Source organism: Mya arenaria, chromosome 4 (genome assembly GCF_026914265.1).
Source record: "Mya arenaria isolate MELC-2E11 chromosome 4, ASM2691426v1".
NCBI classification, from domain to species: domain Eukaryota; kingdom Metazoa; phylum Mollusca; class Bivalvia; order Myida; family Myidae; genus Mya; species Mya arenaria.
The window spans coordinates 24,727,220-24,745,821 of record NC_069125.1 but is presented as its reverse complement, the minus strand read 5'-3'; the positions used below and the strand labels follow the sequence as shown (position 1 = coordinate 24,745,821).

General features: G+C 33.4%; 1 protein-coding gene and 1 long non-coding RNA gene across 2 annotated transcripts; both read left to right on the top strand.

Moving 5' to 3' along the window:
* The first annotated feature begins 2,261 nt into the window (after window positions 1-2,261).
* Window positions 2,262-4,687, top strand: LOC128230281 (complement C1q-like protein 2). The gene is made up of 4 exons (XM_052942420.1): window positions 2,262-2,301; window positions 2,835-2,973; window positions 3,553-3,708; window positions 4,182-4,687. The coding sequence occupies exons 2-4, from the start codon at window positions 2,940-2,942 to the stop codon at window positions 4,634-4,636; spliced, it is 645 nt and encodes a 214-aa protein (XP_052798380.1). The 5' UTR covers window positions 2,262-2,301; window positions 2,835-2,939; the 3' UTR covers window positions 4,637-4,687.
* An 11,831-nt stretch (window positions 4,688-16,518) lies between these two features.
* Window positions 16,519-18,019, top strand: LOC128230454 (uncharacterized). Its single transcript, XR_008260222.1, has 3 exons — window positions 16,519-16,791; window positions 17,412-17,554; window positions 17,905-18,019. It is a non-coding gene; the product is annotated as an uncharacterized LOC128230454 (long non-coding RNA).
* The last annotated feature ends 583 nt before the right edge of the window (window positions 18,020-18,602 follow it).

Here is an 18,602-nt window from a genome sequence, read left to right as displayed (position 1 = left end):
CATTAAAGTCATGTCAATGATGTTGTTTGTTTACGCATGTTCATGTTAAAACATATGTTTCGCGTCAGGAGAAAACCTGCCTGAATGATATTTTTAACGAATTTGATATTTTTACATATTTGGAACAAGGATTTATTTCCGAGCTTAACCATAAAAGTTTTATTTTTATGCGCCGATGTTTTCTAACATATTCAGATAGTATCTTTATTTTCAGCCTACAGTAACGCGAATCGCTGGGTCGATTATCCGATCCAATAAGAACTTTTTCCCTAACGAGTAATACTATAAATCGTTTTCCTGCTGATAGAGAACAATTATGGAAACATTTCTAAACATTTCACAAGTTGTGAAATTTTGATTCAGACTGAGCTATGTTTCTTAAATTTATGAATAAGATACAAACAACAACTAACACAGAATGTAATAAATCAGAGCCTAAAAATAGTTATTTTTTCAAAGGAGTAAATGGCACCTTTCAGCAAAATCGAGCTATTTCTGTAACATTTATTAAATAATCATAAAAAACAGAGCTCGTATTTAAATGTTTGATAATGTTTTATCATTTAAGTAATAATTTTGTTGACATTCCACACATTTTATTTGGAAATCTGAGCTATTAAACATAACCAAGCCCCGTTAAAATGACACACTGTAGCTAAGAATAGAACTGGAAACGTTCTAAAATACTGAAATACATATTAAAACACGAGTTTTGTGGTATTTCAATTAGACATTTACTTAAACAATACAAGCATACATGTTTTTGTCCTTTAAACTAAATTCTTTGTTACTCAATATACTAAGAGGTAATTTGAATTAAAACTTAAAATACAACTTGGAAGTTATTCTAAATGGTATATGTACACAACTGTACATTTTTTCACATTGTTATAAACATGCTTGTAAAAATGTCAGAATTAAGTTGATTTTTTTACGATTTTGCAGCAGTGCTCCGATTGTTTAGAAGATCGATGCTGCAACGTGTGGCATACATGTGAGGCTAGTGGTATGTAAGAGCTTCGCTCTCACCAGCTATGGTTTCCTTTGCCCCGTGTATCCCATATCGGATCACCTACTAACCCCGTAACTTATAATATCAAGTCCTACATACTTTTATAGCATTCTTGAAGTCTTGAATTAAACTTGAACTAAATGTCATGGCTTTTCGCGTTGACAACACTATTTTGTTCATTACAATGCTGCGGGAGCAAAACACGTATTCATTACATATCAAGAGAACAATGCACATACACATAAAAGAAGTAAAACAGTGTGTCACTAAAATCAAATGTTTTATCAGATTTAAATCAGGAATGCACGTTATTGAAGCTTGACTAGTACAGCGTTTTAATCCTAGTAGAGGCAGTCGATTTCGCAGATTTTGATTTCACTAAGCTAGCGTTTCGTGAATTCGATTCTACAAAAATCCACTCAAATGAATACAACTTCCCTGTTTAAAACAGTACTAAAATGTTATAACGCTACTTACGACACGTCATAGCACGAACAATCGCTTGAAGTTGTCAAAAACATTCAAATGCTTGTGCGTATTATTGTTGGTTAAATGAAAATATCATAGAACACAACTACCATTTTTTTCAACATTTCGTTGAGCTTATCACATATGCTTAAAAAAGCGAGATGTGGCTTTAACTCGAGATACGTGATCAGATTTTATCATCTTAGGTAATATTATTATATGTTGATCATTGTTTATATGTTATTTATACGCATATTTCACACCGGTGCAGTCAAGAAAAATTAGAAATAAACATCTGGTACTATTTCCATTCGTTTACAATGACTCATACTGAGTTTACGGATATTTAAACCTTTTCTGGATACATTGGTAGCATCTCGTGATAATGTCAATCAACCAATCACGCTAGAGTCTTTTGCTGAATTGTGTTATTAACGCTATTCAAAGTTGTGGACTTCAAAGACAATATTTGAGTATATATTAAAAATTGTTGAAGGGTTCCAGCCGTCAGTATCTCAGTTTTAGCACTCTTAAGGATTTGCCGTACTTCATTTCGTAATAAAAACAAATCTGTCAAAAGTGCATTTTACAGACCATAAACTAGTTCCTTTAAGTTCTAATCTGAAGTACGAGATAAGATAAACGCGCTGCCCATGTAAAAATCCTTGTACGAGTTCCACATGTTTTCCAACGGGGAACCAAGATGGAGAACCACATTGTGGTTTTCGTTTTTTTGTCCTTTGTCACGCCATCTAATGCTGCAGCAAACACAGACATAATTAGGGAGCTACGAGCTGAAATCGAAGCTCTCAAAGTAAAAGGTAAATAAAGTTAGTTATTTGTATGAAACTGTTACCATTTAACCATCAAACAAAGGATCACCTTATCAAGTGAAGTAGTGTACTATTTTTGCATTTAATTATATGAATATCACGTATGCCTAGTTGTTGTTTAATTATGATCACACATAATCTTACTATTAATGGGTATATAAATGTATGTGCCAATGAATCGTAGTAGGTAAGGGAATATATATAATACTATTGTTAAAAAAATACATGCTATATATATAGCGAACCATGCTTGTGACAATGCTGCGTTGGGATTCGCGAAACTGAACATGCGTAAGATTTTAAGTTTTAACGCAGCCTGGCTCAATAATTTCGGAGTGTCATTTATCATTTTACGACCATTATTGGTGGTCTCTTGATGTTCCAAAACTTAAAAGCCTATCTTGGATTTTGGCGGATTTACTGCCGCATTTCAAAACCCCGAAATGCTCATTCCAATTGCAAATAATAGTTGCGATTTTTCGTGTACATGCAAACCTGAGCTTTATATTATATCACTTCAGACCGCGAACACGAAACCATGTTTTTGGCTTTAAGAGATGCGCTCAAAGAGCAGGATGATTTGATGCATCACCAAACCAGACAGCTACAACAACAGTTGGAGACTAATGCCAACTTCAAGTCTTGTGCGAGGGGTACAAGGTAAACGGAGCATCTCCTAATTATGTTTTAACGATTTGCTAGACGGACAACATAAGTTTTCGAGTTAATTATGTGTCATAGATACGTGTCAAAAGATGAACATTGTCCTGTTTAAATGCAATGATCAGGGCCAAGCAAGCACTTAACGAGGGTCTGTAACACACTGTAACCAAACGATACATATTACAAATATATCACAATACCGTTTATAGAAAATATTTGGGTAACACGGTCTGTTAAATCTGGGAGTTAAATCCGGTTAAAGGTCGCCTAAAACAGGTTTAAATAAAGCATGAGGCAAACAGAAAAAAGGGATTGATATTTATTTTTGCGTTTGACAGTTTTTAATAAAATCAATAGGCAGTGACATGAAAAGGAAAAAAAACTGTCATAAATGTCTCTAAAATTTAATTATGATGCTGTGCACGACAGAATAAAAATCGAAATAAATGCTATTGTGTTGGAGAAAATACATTATATTGAATGGAACACTCAAAACGCAGTGCGTACCTCTTTTTCATACACGAAGGAGGAACACTCGTAACTGCTGAACTAATTTGATTCCATTTTTACTTGCAGACGAGAACAATGCATTGAGAGAATTGATCAATGATCAGTCTAGACTCATTAGTAAACAACAGAAGAAACTGTTTGAAATAGAACAAACCCTCTACATAGAAAGACAGACAGACACTGCAGAAAACACACAAGCCAACGATGAAGACGAAAATGATGGTTTGTAGAAGTATATTCTGGGGATAAAAAACATGGGTTGTAATTATCTATATTAAAACAAACATTCTATCAAAGCCTTTCGATGGAATAGCCTGATATTAGAAGATTTTTAAAAACATTTGCATGGATTATGATAACATATTTTAGTCAATCAAAATACCATCTAAATGCCGCTTATTGGCAAAACCCTTAGACTTTTGAATATGCGCATTATCTGTATTAACATCAGGCAGACGAATATGATTGGTGTGTATTCCTTAGGAAAAACGAACATGCTCTTTATAAATCTTGCTAGTGCATGCCGATTTTATCATCTGTTTCAATTAAAGGTTTTAGTGCTCCAATGATAGCATTAAATTGACATTATAGTCTTTATTCAAAATCACTCGCAGTCGGAAATTTTATTTAATACTAGATCACAAACAATCTGTATGCTTTACGAATATGATTCGTAATATTATATTTGTTTGCAGATGAAGTCACTGCCCAGAAAAACAAGGCTAGGATACCTCGTATGATTACCTCGAACCAGTCTATCGCCTTTCACGCACTAAGTAACGCTTACGAGCATACCCACGTTGGAATCCATCAACCCATCTTATTTGAAAGTGTCCTTACTAATTTAGGAGGAGAATTTCATTTTAATCATGGAACATTCATAGCGCCAACACACGGACTTTACCTATTTTCAGTAACCATTTTAAGTAGTGGTATCGACATTATGTCGGAAATGGTCAAGGACGGAACAGTACTTGGTCGAATTTTAAGTCAAGGAGATGGTTCGAAACATGCTCAATCGTCTATCACTATAGTTTCAGTACTTCAGGCAGGAAAAGAAGTATGGGTACGCGTAAAAGGCCCAGCCGATACATCTTATTGGGGAGAATTGTACACATCCTTCACTGGAGTTCTGCTTAATTTTGTTTAGTTGCCTTATAATGACGTCATATCTTCATTGTGTGTTTACGTATACACATGTCACAACCGCTATATCAAATTGCAAAACTATTAAAATAAAATAAAATGTTACACAAAGCTTCATCACACATTTGACTAGTGAAATATTTATTGATATATGGGTGCGCACCTTTCGTTCAGGCATTGTGTGTTTCGTAGTTTAGCGCCTATGGTGATTAGTCGTAATGATCCTGCAAGGTCAAAGGAATGAAGTCTAGCGATGTGCGATTATTAACATTTGGAACATATATTTTTCTAGTAATTTGTTCTCAAATAGACACTGTTAGTCATAACATTTTAGGCAGGCATAAAACCCATACACAAGTCAGCCTCCACACAAAAAAAGCCGAAGTGTTGCTGCGGATTTTTTAGATGTCATTTGTAAATTACTCACATTACACGATAGTACGTATTGGAACGGTTTACAAACGAAGTATTATTTTTGGAATCCTTTTGATTTAAAAAATTAGACGAAGAGTAAAGCCTTTTTCGGGCGCCTTACTTTTTGCCGTGAACGGTTCTTGATGAAAATTCATTGTCTTTGTAAAGAATCAAATTTGAAAATATTTTTGTAATGTATATTGAAAATTCCATTCCAGTCTCTTATAAGGCATCGTCGATAAAACCAGTTCTTTTTTAAAGTGATTATTGTTTATAAAGATTTTCTTATTATATTTAGAGTGTATTTTCTCAAAAAATTAGTTATTTGACTTAATGTTATTCGGCCTTATTCAATAAGCATCTTAGTAACAATTTTTAAATTAGTGAAAAGTGCCTTTTTTCTTATTTGAATTATAAGAAAACGAACAATGTTTATACACCAAAAAAATGAAAATAAGCAAGAAAATGGTCTAAACTATAAATGCATATGAATAAATCTGATGAAAAGTAGCGGGTATTTAAAACAATCGTTTTCAAACATTACCAAACTTACTAAGTTGAAAATATTCACTAAGATGCTTATTGAATACGGCTCCTGGTCATACACTGAAACAGTAACTGGCAGATCATTTAAGCAGACTTATCTAAATCAAATCCTTAAATAGCATGTGTTAACGTTGCAAACGCTTTTCGGCGTTGTAGCGCATTTTTGTCATATTTTCAAACTTTAGCTCTAGAAAACGTGTACGAGTACCTTTTATGTGATATGTGTATTGCCATGAATAAGAACAAGCAATATATTATAAAATAATTAAACGAATGTTGAAATAAACCTTTTTAACCAAACTTATGTTTGTAAATATTTATCCAAATTTGAAAAAAGAACCGAAATCGCGAAGGGTAGGTTATATTTTGGTTATATGAAATCAATTGACTTTGAGCTTGATGTGGCCAGTACTTTATTTCATTAAAAGTTATTTTAATGGAGTACATATTTCGACATTGAAATGACCTTGACTATGAGACTGAAAAGGTCAGTAATGAATGTCAACATAAAGCACAATATAAAATAGATTCATTCATTTCTTTCGACTATAACTTTAAGAGTCAATGTGTCGTTGGTTTCTCACAGCAAAATCAATTTTGCGACTACACTTGGCATTATGTTTTTGGTTTAAAACCTCGGCGTTTTAAAAACGTTCCGGAACGTATACCCTTTAATATTAAATAATAGTTAAAATGAAGGAACATACAATTTACACTTGTGCTAATCAAAGTTGGGGGTATTTTTCGTGCATAAACTTTCATATAACCTTGACATTGATGTCAAGGGCGAGAGTGGTCTCGTGGTATAGGTGTATGCCTTTCACCTAATATGTTGTGGGTTCGATCCCCACCAGGGGTACTTTCTCACAGCCCTTCAAAATGGACACCAGAACTGGTTTAAACCGAGGAAACGAAATCGAGAGTGATTCAATAAGCTAATAGCTTTCGCCACATTCGAGGGAGGGAAGTTTGTATAAAATAAACCTTGGTCAATTTCACATGCAAATTTGAAGGACATTACGCGGGAAGTAATACACATGCTGATGTTTATCTTTATCTATGTAATTGAATGTGCTATAATCATATATAACGTTTACTGAACAAGCAATTGATAGTAGGTCGTCTTGGATAATTGATCCGCACCACGCGTTGGAAAGCTATGCAGCCCCTGCACGTTGCCGAACATTTTGGTATTTAAAATTGTTGGCCATCTTCTCATTATATCAGCCTCGTTTACGGTAATAAATACTCCACTCTCTATTATAATTTGTCTAGTGTTAATGGGAATTTTAGTCTGCTTGATATTAGGACATATATTGTTTCAATTAAATTTTCAGATCGATTTTTCTCAAACTGTACCAAATGAGAATACTATCAGTGTGTATGTTTTCCGAAAGGAAATAGTCGGGGTAACGTCAAAGCCTTGGTAAAAACCTTTTATGTTTGCCATAAGTTCGAGCCGCCTTTTTATTTTGTCATTATTGATAAAAAGTGGAGCAAGTTTGAGTAACGTCAAAAAATGGTTAATCGCGCAGCATAATTTGGTAACGATTGACATCTTAAGACCAATGTGATCTTAACAGGAATTTAATTGATACGTAACATTTAGCGATGGTTATCTGTTTCTGACGCACCATAATAAAAAGCCTTTCGTCATGAAACTTAACAAATATAACTATTTGCTTATATATTAGTATCAAAATTATACGATTTATTATTTATCATACATATATTATTTATTATAAAGAGAATCCTATTATTTACGGTTTTATCAAAGTATGGAAAAAAAAGTGGACGCTAGGTGGCGCTGTATATCAACAAACGAGATTATTACAAAAAATATAACGACATTAAAGTACAGTCATTAACGGTTGTTTGTAGTTTCATGAAAATCGACAGACACTCATTTTTCGAACTTAATTCGTCATGTACCTTAAGGCGTAATGCATAAATAACATGTTGAAAAGGTTAAAAGATGCACTCTTACTCACAAAAAAGATTTAGCACAATTAATACTATATTTATATTGTTTCAATATTTCAAAAAGGATGAAAACATGTCGAAAACAATGGTTTTTATGAAGGATACCGAGTTTAATTTGATAGAAGTGCTCATTAAACACGGTATCACCTTATGAGACTATAGTAGATCACAGTTAATATTTTAGCACTAACCAATCATTCAATATTGTTTGCTTTTTCTGTTATTAAATACAGGGTAACAAACTTGTTATCGGTTAAAAATATTTTCCGTATATGCATCATTTAGTAAGTAGTTTTAGGTTTATCAGTTAAAATTGATGTTTGTTATACATCTGTTTGTATGGAATTGAATAAGAGTGTTACGTTAAAGGAAGATTATAACTAAACATGTTTAAAATCCTCACATACAATCTTACTAGGAGAGACCGAGCCTATAGAACTTGATCCTGTTTACAACGCTTCGTCTGAAAATGCTGTATTTACAACAAGAAACGTTTATATCTGTCTGGAACTTTAATTAGGCTCGCTCCACAGAGCGACCCTTTTTAAGTGATTGTTTTATGAGATCGTACTGGAGACGGAAATGATTGATTTTTGCAATACATGATGTGCTGAGATATAGACATAAATTGAATTGGAAAATATTTGAGGTGGTACCTAAACATCAAGGTAAATTCTAAGTCGAAAAAGGGGCATAATTCTGTCAAATTGCTTGGAAGAGTTACCTCCTCCTGTGTACAGGTTGGGGGCATGATGGTTAACAAGTGTGCAAAGTTTCGAAGCCATATATCAATGGACTTTGAAATTATTTGAGGTGGTACGCAAACCTTAACATAAATTCTAAGTAGAAAAAGGGGCAATATTTTGTCAAAATGCTTGATAGAGTTACCACCTCCTATGTACAGGTTGGGGGATGATGCTTAATGAGTGTAAAAAGTTTCAAAGCCATTTGTAAATGGACTTTGAAAATATTTGAGGTGGTACGCAAACTTTAGCGTAAATTCTAAGTAAAAAGGGGGCAATATTTTGTTAAAATACTTGATAGAGTTACCACCTCCTGTGTACAAATTGGAGGATGATAGTGAAAAAGTATGCAAATTTTCAAAGCCATATGTCAATGGACTTTGAGAATATTTGAGGTGGTACGCAAACTTTAGCGTAAATTCTAAGTAAAAATGGGGCAATATTTTGTTAAAATGCTTGATAGAGTTACCACCTCCTGTGTACAGGTTTGGAGGATGATGGTGAACAAGTGTGCAAAGTTCCAAAGTCATATGTCAATGGACTTTGAAAATATTTGAGGCGGTACGCAAACTTTAGCGTAAATTCTAAATAAAAAGGGGGCAATATTTTGTTAAAATACTTGATAGAGTTACCACCTCCTGTGTACAAATTGGAGGATGATAGTGAAAAGGTATGCAAATTTTCAAAGCCATATGTCAATGGACTTTGAGAATATTTGAGGTGGTACGCAAACTTTAGCGTAAATTCTAAGTAAAAATGGGGCAATATTTTGTTAAAATGCTTGATAGAGTTACCACCTCCTGTGTACAGGTTTGGAGGATGATGGTGAACAAGTGTGCAAAGTTCCAAAGTCATATGTCAATGGACTTTGAAAATATTTGAGGCGGTACGCAAACTTTAGCGCAAATTCTAAGTCGAAAAAGGGGCATAATTTTGTCAAAATTCTTGATAGAATTACCACCTCCTGTGTACAGGTTGGGGGGGGATGATGGTCAACAAGTGAGCAAAGTTTCAAAGCCAGATGTCAATGGACTTTGAAAATATTTCTGGTGGTACGCAAACTTTAGCGTAAATTCTAAGTAGAAAAAGGGGCAACGTTTTGTTAAAATGCTTAATAAGGTTACCACCTCCTGTGTACAGATTGGGGGATGATGATGAACAAGGATGCAAAGTTTCAAAGCCATATGTCAATGGACTTTGAAAATATTTGAGGTGGTACGCAAACTTTAGCGTAAATTCTAAGTAAAAAAGGGGCATAATTTTGTCAAAATGCTTGATAGAATAACCTTCTCCTGTGTTCTGGTTGGGGGATGATGGTGAACAAGTGTGCAAAGTTTCAAAGCCATATGTCAATGGACTTTGAAAATATTTGAGGTGGTACGCAAACTTTAACGTAAATTCTAAGAAAAAAGGGGCAATATTTTGTCAAAATGCTTGATAGAGTTACCACCTCCTGTGTACTGGTTGGGGGGATGATGGTTAACAAGTATTCAAAGTTTCAAAGCCATATGTAAATGGACTTTGAAAATATTTGAGGTGGTACGCAAACTTAAGCGTAAATTCTAAGTCGAAAAAGGGGCATAATTTTGTCAAAATGCTTGATAGAATTACCTCCTCCTGTGTACAGGTTGGGGGATGATGGTGAACAAGTGTGCAAAGTTTCAAAGCCAGATGTCAATGGACTTTGAAAATATTTGAGGTGGTACGCAAACTTTAGCGTAAATTCTAAGTAAAAAGGGACAATTTTTTGTCAGAATGCTTGATAGAGTTACCACCTCCTGTGTACAGGTTGGGGGGATGATGGTGAACAAGTATGCAAAGTTTCAAAGCCATATTTCAATGGACTTTGAAAATATTTGAGGTGGTACGCAAACTTTAGCGTAAATTCAAAGTCGAAAAAGGGGCATAATTTTGTCAAAATTCTTGATAGAATTACCACCTCCTGTGTACAGGTTGGGGGGGGATGATGGTTAACAAGTGTGCAAAGTTTCAAAGCCAGATGTCAATGGACTTTGAAAATATTTCTGGTGGTACGCAAACTTTAGCGTAAATTCTAAGTAGAAAAAGGGGCAATGTTTTGTTAAAATGCTTAATATGGTTACCACCTCCTGTGTACAGATTGGGGGATGATGATGAACAAGGATGCAAAGTTTCAAAGCCATATGTAAATGGACTTTGAAAATATTTGAGGTGGTACGCAAACTTTAACGTAAATTCTAAGTAAAAATGGGGCAATATTTTGTTAAAATACTTGATAGAGTTACCACCTCCTGTGTACAAGTTGGCGGATGATAGTGAACAAGTATGCAAATTTTCAAAGCCATATGTCAATGGACTTTGAGAATATTTGAGGCGGTACGCAAACTTTAGCGCAAATTCTAAGTCGAAAAAGGGGCATAATTTTGTCAAAATTCTTGATAGAATTACCACCTCCTGTGTACAGGTTGGGGGGGGGGGATGATGGTCAACAAGTGAGCAAAGTTTCAAAGCCAGATGTCAATGGACTTTGAAAATATTTCTGGTGGTACGCAAACTTTAGCGTAAATTCTAAGTAGAAAAAGGGGCAACGTTTTGTTAAAATGCTTAATAAGGTTACCACCTCCTGTGTACAGATTGGGGGATGATGATGAACAAGGATGCAAAGTTTCAAAGCCATATGTCAATGGACTTTGAAAATATTTGAGGTGGTACGCAAACTTTAGCGTAAATTCTAAGTAAAAAAGGGGCATAATTTTGTCAAAATGCTTGATAGAATAACCTTCTCCTGTGTTCTGGTTGGGGGATGATGGTGAACAAGTGTGCAAAGTTTCAAAGCCATATGTCAATGGACTTTGAAAATATTTGAGGTGGTACGCAAACTTTAACGTAAATTCTAAGAAAAAAGGGGCAATATTTTGTCAAAATGCTTGATAGAGTTACCACCTCCTGTGTACTGGTTGGGGGGATGATGGTTAACAAGTATGCAAAGTTTCAAAGCCATATGTAAATGGACTTTGAAAATATTTGAGGTGGTACGCAAACTTAAGCGTAAATTCTAAGTCGAAAAAGGGGCATAATTTTGTCAAAATGCTTGATAGAATTACCTCCTCCTGTGTACAGGTTGGGGGATGATAGTGAACAAGTATGCAAAGTTTCAAAGCCATATGTCAATGGACTTTGAAAATATTTGATGTGGTACGCAAACTTTAACGGAAATTCTAAGTAAAATAGGGGCAATATTTTGTTAAAATGCTTGATAGAGTTACCACCTCCTGTGTACAGGTTTGGGGGATGATGGTGAACAAGTATGCAAAGTTTCAAAGCCATATGTTAATGGACTTTGAAAATATTTGAGGTAGTACGCAAACTTTAGCGTAAATTCTAAGTCGAAAAAGGGGCATAATTTTGTCAAAATGCTTGATAGAATTACCTCCTCCTGTGTACAGGTTGGGGGATGATGGTGAACAAGTGTGCAAAGTTTCAAAGCCAGATGTCAATGGACTTTGAATATATTGCTGGTGGTACGCAAACTTTAGCGTAAATTCTAAGTAAAAAAGGGGCAATATTTTGTCAAAATGCTTGATAGAGTTACCTCCTCCTGTGTACAGGTTGGGAGGATGATGGTGAACAAGTGTGCAAAGTTTCAAAGCCATATGTCAATGGACTTTAAAAATATTTTAGGTGGTACGCAAACTTTAGCATAAATTTTAAGTCGAAAGGGGCATAATTTTTTCAAAATGCTTAATAGAGTTACCTCCTCCTGTGTATACGTTGGGGGCATAATGGTGAACAAGTGTGCAAAGTTTCAAAGCAATATGTCAATAGACTTTGAAAATATTTGAGGTGGTACACAAACTTTAACATAAGTGGTTACGCCGACGCCGACGCTCGGGTGACTAGGATAGCTCTCCTTATTCTTCGAATAGTCAAACTAAAAATAGAGTTATTTTTCAAACAAATTCGGAAATCGAAGTGAAAACCAGTTTTTGATACAGTGAAGAATTCTTTTGAGTTTGAAATTTGATACCATCCCTAAGCCTCATAAACCTCACTGGTAAATTTTCAAGCTATTTCAAAAACTTGACTCAATTCTTTTATGAATGTCAATTTGAAATAAGAAATATCAAACAGTTTCAAACCTTATCCTTATTTAAAAAATATATTTTTTACATTTACTGATCATTTTCACAGCTTACATAATTTGCTATCTCATAACTTTTGTAACATTTGCATCTGTGTGCTCTTTTGCAACTGCACCATTCACATTTCTGCTTTCCATATTTTTAAGATATTGAACAATTATTTGTCATCACTTGCATTGCCTTTGCATTCACAAGTTTTTGTCAATCGCGGCATGTACGTTCTTAATATGCAACTTATAAAAATGAACATTATCCATGTGCACATCTGTCTTTTATATATTTCTGTTATTGATTAAAACAATGCCAATTACTTAAAAAAAACATATAACTTATTAACACAATTATAAACATTTCAAATTATTCTGTTCATATCTGTTAGGTCACTACTTTTATATAAATCGGTTTACAAAACCGGCGGGTCTAATTTTCCGAAAAGTACAAAAAAAATAAAAAAATGAATTTCACTATTTTTTTTTCAAAATTATTTTCCCAACCGTATTGATTTTGGTGCGAAACGAAAGAAAAACGCACAGATAAGAGTACGAATGCAGTAGATCTCGACTGGTTTGTTGTTCCGTGGCCGTATTTGCCAATTTATAGTGATAGCATGTGAGCCAGTCAACTGTTATGGCAGCGCTGATGGCAATGGCGGAATTGACGATAGCAGTCATTCTTTGTGTGAAATAATTAATTAAAATATGCGGGAGTTGTTAAAATAACAATAGCAATTAACATTGGCAAATTTAACAGCCGACACAAACAATAACTGTCACGTGGTTGTTGTTATTCCCCGCCAATTTAGGTCATGAAAATATTGTTGTTTATAGATAAAAAATAAAATTGTCAGCGGCTGCCATCGAATTAGTAGACACAAATATCTGTAAATTATGTGTGAGAAAAACATTTTATAACATTTTATGGTTAAATATCAAATAACAGTGCACTAAGTGTGAGTGGTGAAATCGAAAGTAAACTTTCTACGTTGACACCGGTGACCTAGTTTCACAAGTTCGGTCGATGGTGTTTATGGATTTGAAATCACAAAATGGTTTGGAAATACTTGTTATTGAGTCAATGTTAAGCTTGTGTTTATTCTAGATTACATGTTTATTCATGTTTGGGTTAATAGTAGAGTAAAAACAATGAAAGAGTTGAACACATGTCTCAATGACATTTTAATATTAATGCCAAGAGTTGTGTGCAAAACATTTAGATAAAATAACACGGAAAACTATTTTGAATAAGTCCATTTCAATTTGTAATGAACTTGACATTTCTCTATAAATGAGATTTGTTGTTGTAACCAAGGAATACTCTTAAAAATGAAAAATAAACAAGCATGAAGTATAGATGCTCTGTGAACTCGTGTATACACAAAATGGCGGAGTTGGAAGAAGATGAAAATATCCGATACATAATTATGGATTTCTCTGTTACTATCATTGGTACATAAAGTTAAGTCACATACTAGATTTATTATTTTGTTATGTGATTTTTATGTACTGATGTGGTAATTTGCTGCAAGATTTGAATTTGAAATGGATTTGGTGAACATCCCATGGTAAATATCCCGGTCCGAAAATATCCGAACTTAGCATGGATCGAGTTACACACAACTAGGACCCACCATGGTAAAGGTTATTAAAACTCAAATCTAGGTCTAGTTTGGTTTTTAGTTTTTCAGGAATTGCTTTCACAAAGTTAAAACTCAAATGTCTTCATAAAATGTTACTTCCTTATTTACAAAATTGGTAATTATTTCACTTTATTGGCATTTTCCAATATTGAAATAACTGAAACAATGTTTAGAAAATAGTATGTATTGTTTTAATACAGTGCAATTTTTTGTATTTTAATGCGTAAAATTGCCTTCTCTTTTTTTCAATTTAATATTGTTCAGTTTAGTGTTCTGCATTCACTTTTGCTTTAACATACCCTTGAAGCTCAACAAATGTCTTGCTGAGTGATATTCAATGTATCTTTGATAAAAAGTGTAGTTTATACATGTAAACATGTTTTATAGTCAATTTCATTGATGTTTTATATGCACAGTATGTAAGATTTAAACTGTGTGTTTAATTAGAACTTTGAAACTTTGAGTGTATTAAAACATGCATTAATAGCAGTTTAAAAATTTAAAATGTCATGTAAATGATATAAATTTTCAATGTTTTTATGTTGTTCTCTGATTTTTACCCTTCAAGAGTATGTTTTGTGACTTTTTTCCTTTTTTTTTCTTTTTTTTTTTTTCGACCGCCCGGTGGACATTTTTCCCAAAAATTCTTGTAAACCAAAAAATAAAAAAGGAGTGGCCTTACTTTAAATAAAAAACCACTTGCTATTTATCATTCCTGACAGAATATTAATAATGTGAACAACATCAGTAAAAACAATTTTCTTCCATTATGAAACAACATAAGTATTTGCACTTTTGATTTATAACAACAATAAAACTTTTAAAAGTTGTAATTCACTCCTTACGGCTATTGACATTGCAACTTTTGCAAACCTTAGTATTTGAACATTTTGCTTTTTGTTTACAATTGCTTTACACAGTTGCAAATCACTTCTTACAGCTATTGACATTGCAACTTTTGCAAACCTTTGTAATTGAACTTGCGATTTTTGTGAAAAAATACTTTCCACAGGTGCAAAAAACTCATAATGGCTATTGACATGCTAAACTTAGTATTTGAACTTACGAGTTTTGATAACAAATACTTCCCACAGGTGCAAATCACTCTTCCTTACAAAATACTAACTGTACATTGCTATGGATCGATTTTGAGCGAGCCTTTTTTTTTGCTGTGACCTACAGCAATTTTGTACTTGTAAACAAATTTAATCGTAAACGGTTTGTAGAATACAACGGCACTGGCTCTAGCGAATAAAAAAACAAAACATAATGGTATAAAGGAGTAGTATAGAAGAAACTACGTTTTAGTTTTGGCAGTGTCCGTAAGCTGATGCTACTTGCAGCGCAAAGAGATGTCTATAAATTACCACCTTATTAAACGCCTATATGCTTAACACGATTAACGCACTTACACAACAATCGCATTATTAACATTATGCCCAAGAATGTAACACAATATTTGTTTTTGAATGAAATTTGCCTATTTCTTTTAGAAAAGGGAAATCAAAATTAACCGGATTTGGATGTTACTGTAAACATTACAATAATCAAAGCACTAAAGTTATGCTATATCCGTGATATAATATACGTTTCCTATAAATGTGAGTTTCGTGAAAATAGCCTATGTTTTCCATACTAAGTTTTTTAAGTGTGAAAATAAAGACTTTTTATTGTATCTTATTGATATTAACATACGCCTGTGAGTACTACGCTCCATTCGCTCCTACGTTTCCAGTGATAAAATTATGGGTAAGTCATATATTGACGAGAAATGTACGTATTCGTTTCTAATAAATTAATCTTCAATTATTCGTTGAATTTATTCTATTATTATACTATACATCCATTATATGATGAGAATATATACAAATTCATTAACATTTGTTTTTAGTGTTCTCCCCAGTACAACAAAAATCCAAATTACTATCAAGACTTTGTTTTAATTTCTGTTTTGCACTACAATGTAGTTGAAAATTGAAGAGGCTGGTACGAACTCTTTTAGACTGGTTGTTTAATTTTATTGGAAACAATTATAGTTGGAAGACACTTCTACATTTTATGTTTAGTCGCAATTGGTTGGATGGTTACATGATTGGCATCTATGAATGAAATGGCCTTGGTAGAGCCGATCTGTGGTAAGAAAGGTCGAAAATGGAATTGATAAAAACAATATCAACCTTAAAGACAATGACAGTCAGATGAAGATAAGAAGGAATTTGGAATTTGAATAGAATCAGGATGTACAGATAAAGCAGTTACTGTAGTAAGTGCATTTGATACATTAAAATTCAGTTATTGTACCTTGAATTAAGGTATTAAGCCATGTAATACAACTCGGGAAACATCGGGTAACATCGACATATATCGCCACTCGCCGTAACAGATCGCGACGAACATCGGGCGTATTCGGCCTGTACCGGATGTTGCTATTTTTAGAAACAGAAGGTATTTCCCGGCTATTCATAGGTCAATAATGGAATTTCTACATCGTAGGATTTGGAAACATTGTGATGTTTTTCTCATGAATATACGTTTAAAATGAATAAACACTAAAAGTACACGCTGACAGTTGATTACGATACATCTAACAATTTGAGTCATTACAGTTAAACATGGATTATAAGTGAAATATACGCGTAAGAGAAGATTTTCTCTCGAAAAAACGAACTGTCAACACGGCATGGAACTGGGATATTCGTATCAAAGGGCTCTGAATGTAAGTATCCTTGAGCAGTTTTGTACGTTGATGTGTTCAAAAACGCTTTTTTTAAATTTATCTTTGGAATTCTTAAATCATTTTTATTAGCTAAATGTTTAGACAGCATGTTCATATTTTACATGTACTTATGTACATGTTACATATTTTTATATGTACTTATGTACATAACTTATGTTTAAGATATAATATGAGTATGTTATCTTTAAATTGATTGTTTTATCTTAGAAAAACATTAGACTTAATTTTTTTTTAAAAATGATGTGTTTCGGTACGTGACCTATTTCTAACACACCACAATACATGTACATACCCGTTATTTGTTTACAAAATGCATATTTTCAAAATTAACCTGTGAAAAAAAGTTGTATGTGGTTTGGGGCTTGAAACCGCATCTGCTAGGACACTATTGACATTCATTGGCTTGGTGTAGGTCTCGTTAAAACCCCATACTGTTGTGAATCATTATCAACCATATGCACAACAACTACACATTTGTGCCTACCAACCCTTACTCTTGGCTAAAACAGATATTAGTGCAGAATGTATAATACTTTTGCATTTGTATTTTACGGTGGTAGTTTCTGCTGGTTGATAATCAGAAGTCTAATTTCTTCCAGGCAGGAAAATGACTGAATATTACTTAGTCAACAACACTGGGTTATGAAGAATTCCAGCCTGCATTAAATACTATGTTGGATCCTTGAAAGCGGATTTGACAGCCATGTCCATCCACAAGGCAGTCGCATCTGATCGAGATGATGTGAGTATTTCATATAAAACATATTTGACTTGGTTTTTGTTTTTATAAACCTACTGTATTCAATAATCAAGTGGTGGTGGTGGTGGTGGTGGTGGTGATGGTGGTCAAGTGGTGGTGGTGGTGGTGATGATGATGATGATGATGATGATGATGATGATGATGATTTTTATTGATAAATTTAATAATTTTCTTTATATATATACATGTATGTATCAGCTTGTTGTTGTTTTTTCAAAATAATGTCGAGAAATATTAAACTGTTAATATTTTATTTTGTATATGTATGACAGTATAATTATCTATACTATTTAGTAAGAAAGGCTTTAAAGTACAACTTTTTTCCTTTACAGCACTAAACATTCTTGATGGGTCAAGTACCTGAAAGTGCATGAAAACCAAATCAGCATTGACTCAGCATTGAGTAGTTATCATCTGTGCACACACTTCAAGTACAAAGCATGGGAACAGACCAAACTTCAAATGGTGAAGAGTGAAGAATTATTGTGAAAAAAAACTAATTGTTGGAATACCAATGACAAAATAAAACAGATATACATCAAATTACCCACAGAGATTGATTACATGTTATAATATTTAAAAAAAAACATTAGTTGAGAACTTTCACTCTGATATTTTTGGAGGGGCGAGCCCACTTAGTGTTCTTGTTTCTTCACATATTTTAGTTAAAAAGTTCACTCATTTGTTTTAAACTCTGTATTCTGAGTTAGTATCATAAGTAAAATTCATTTATTTGAAAGAGTACATTTTATGAATAAGTCCAATTAAGCTTTATATTTTTTTACAAGAAAAAGGTTGATTTTTAAGCATTTTATTAGCTATAAAAATGTATGGTAACATGACATTATGTATATTTTCTTCAAAACTGGACGGTAAACTATCATAAATTGTCTTTTAAATTGTTCAATAGACATCATAGATAATATCTAAAATGATTTCAGCAGCTTGCCTTATAGTTAACTATTTTTTATGAATTTTATAAAACTGCTATATATTTTCAAACATCGAAAAACTGCTCTTTTCCGAAGAA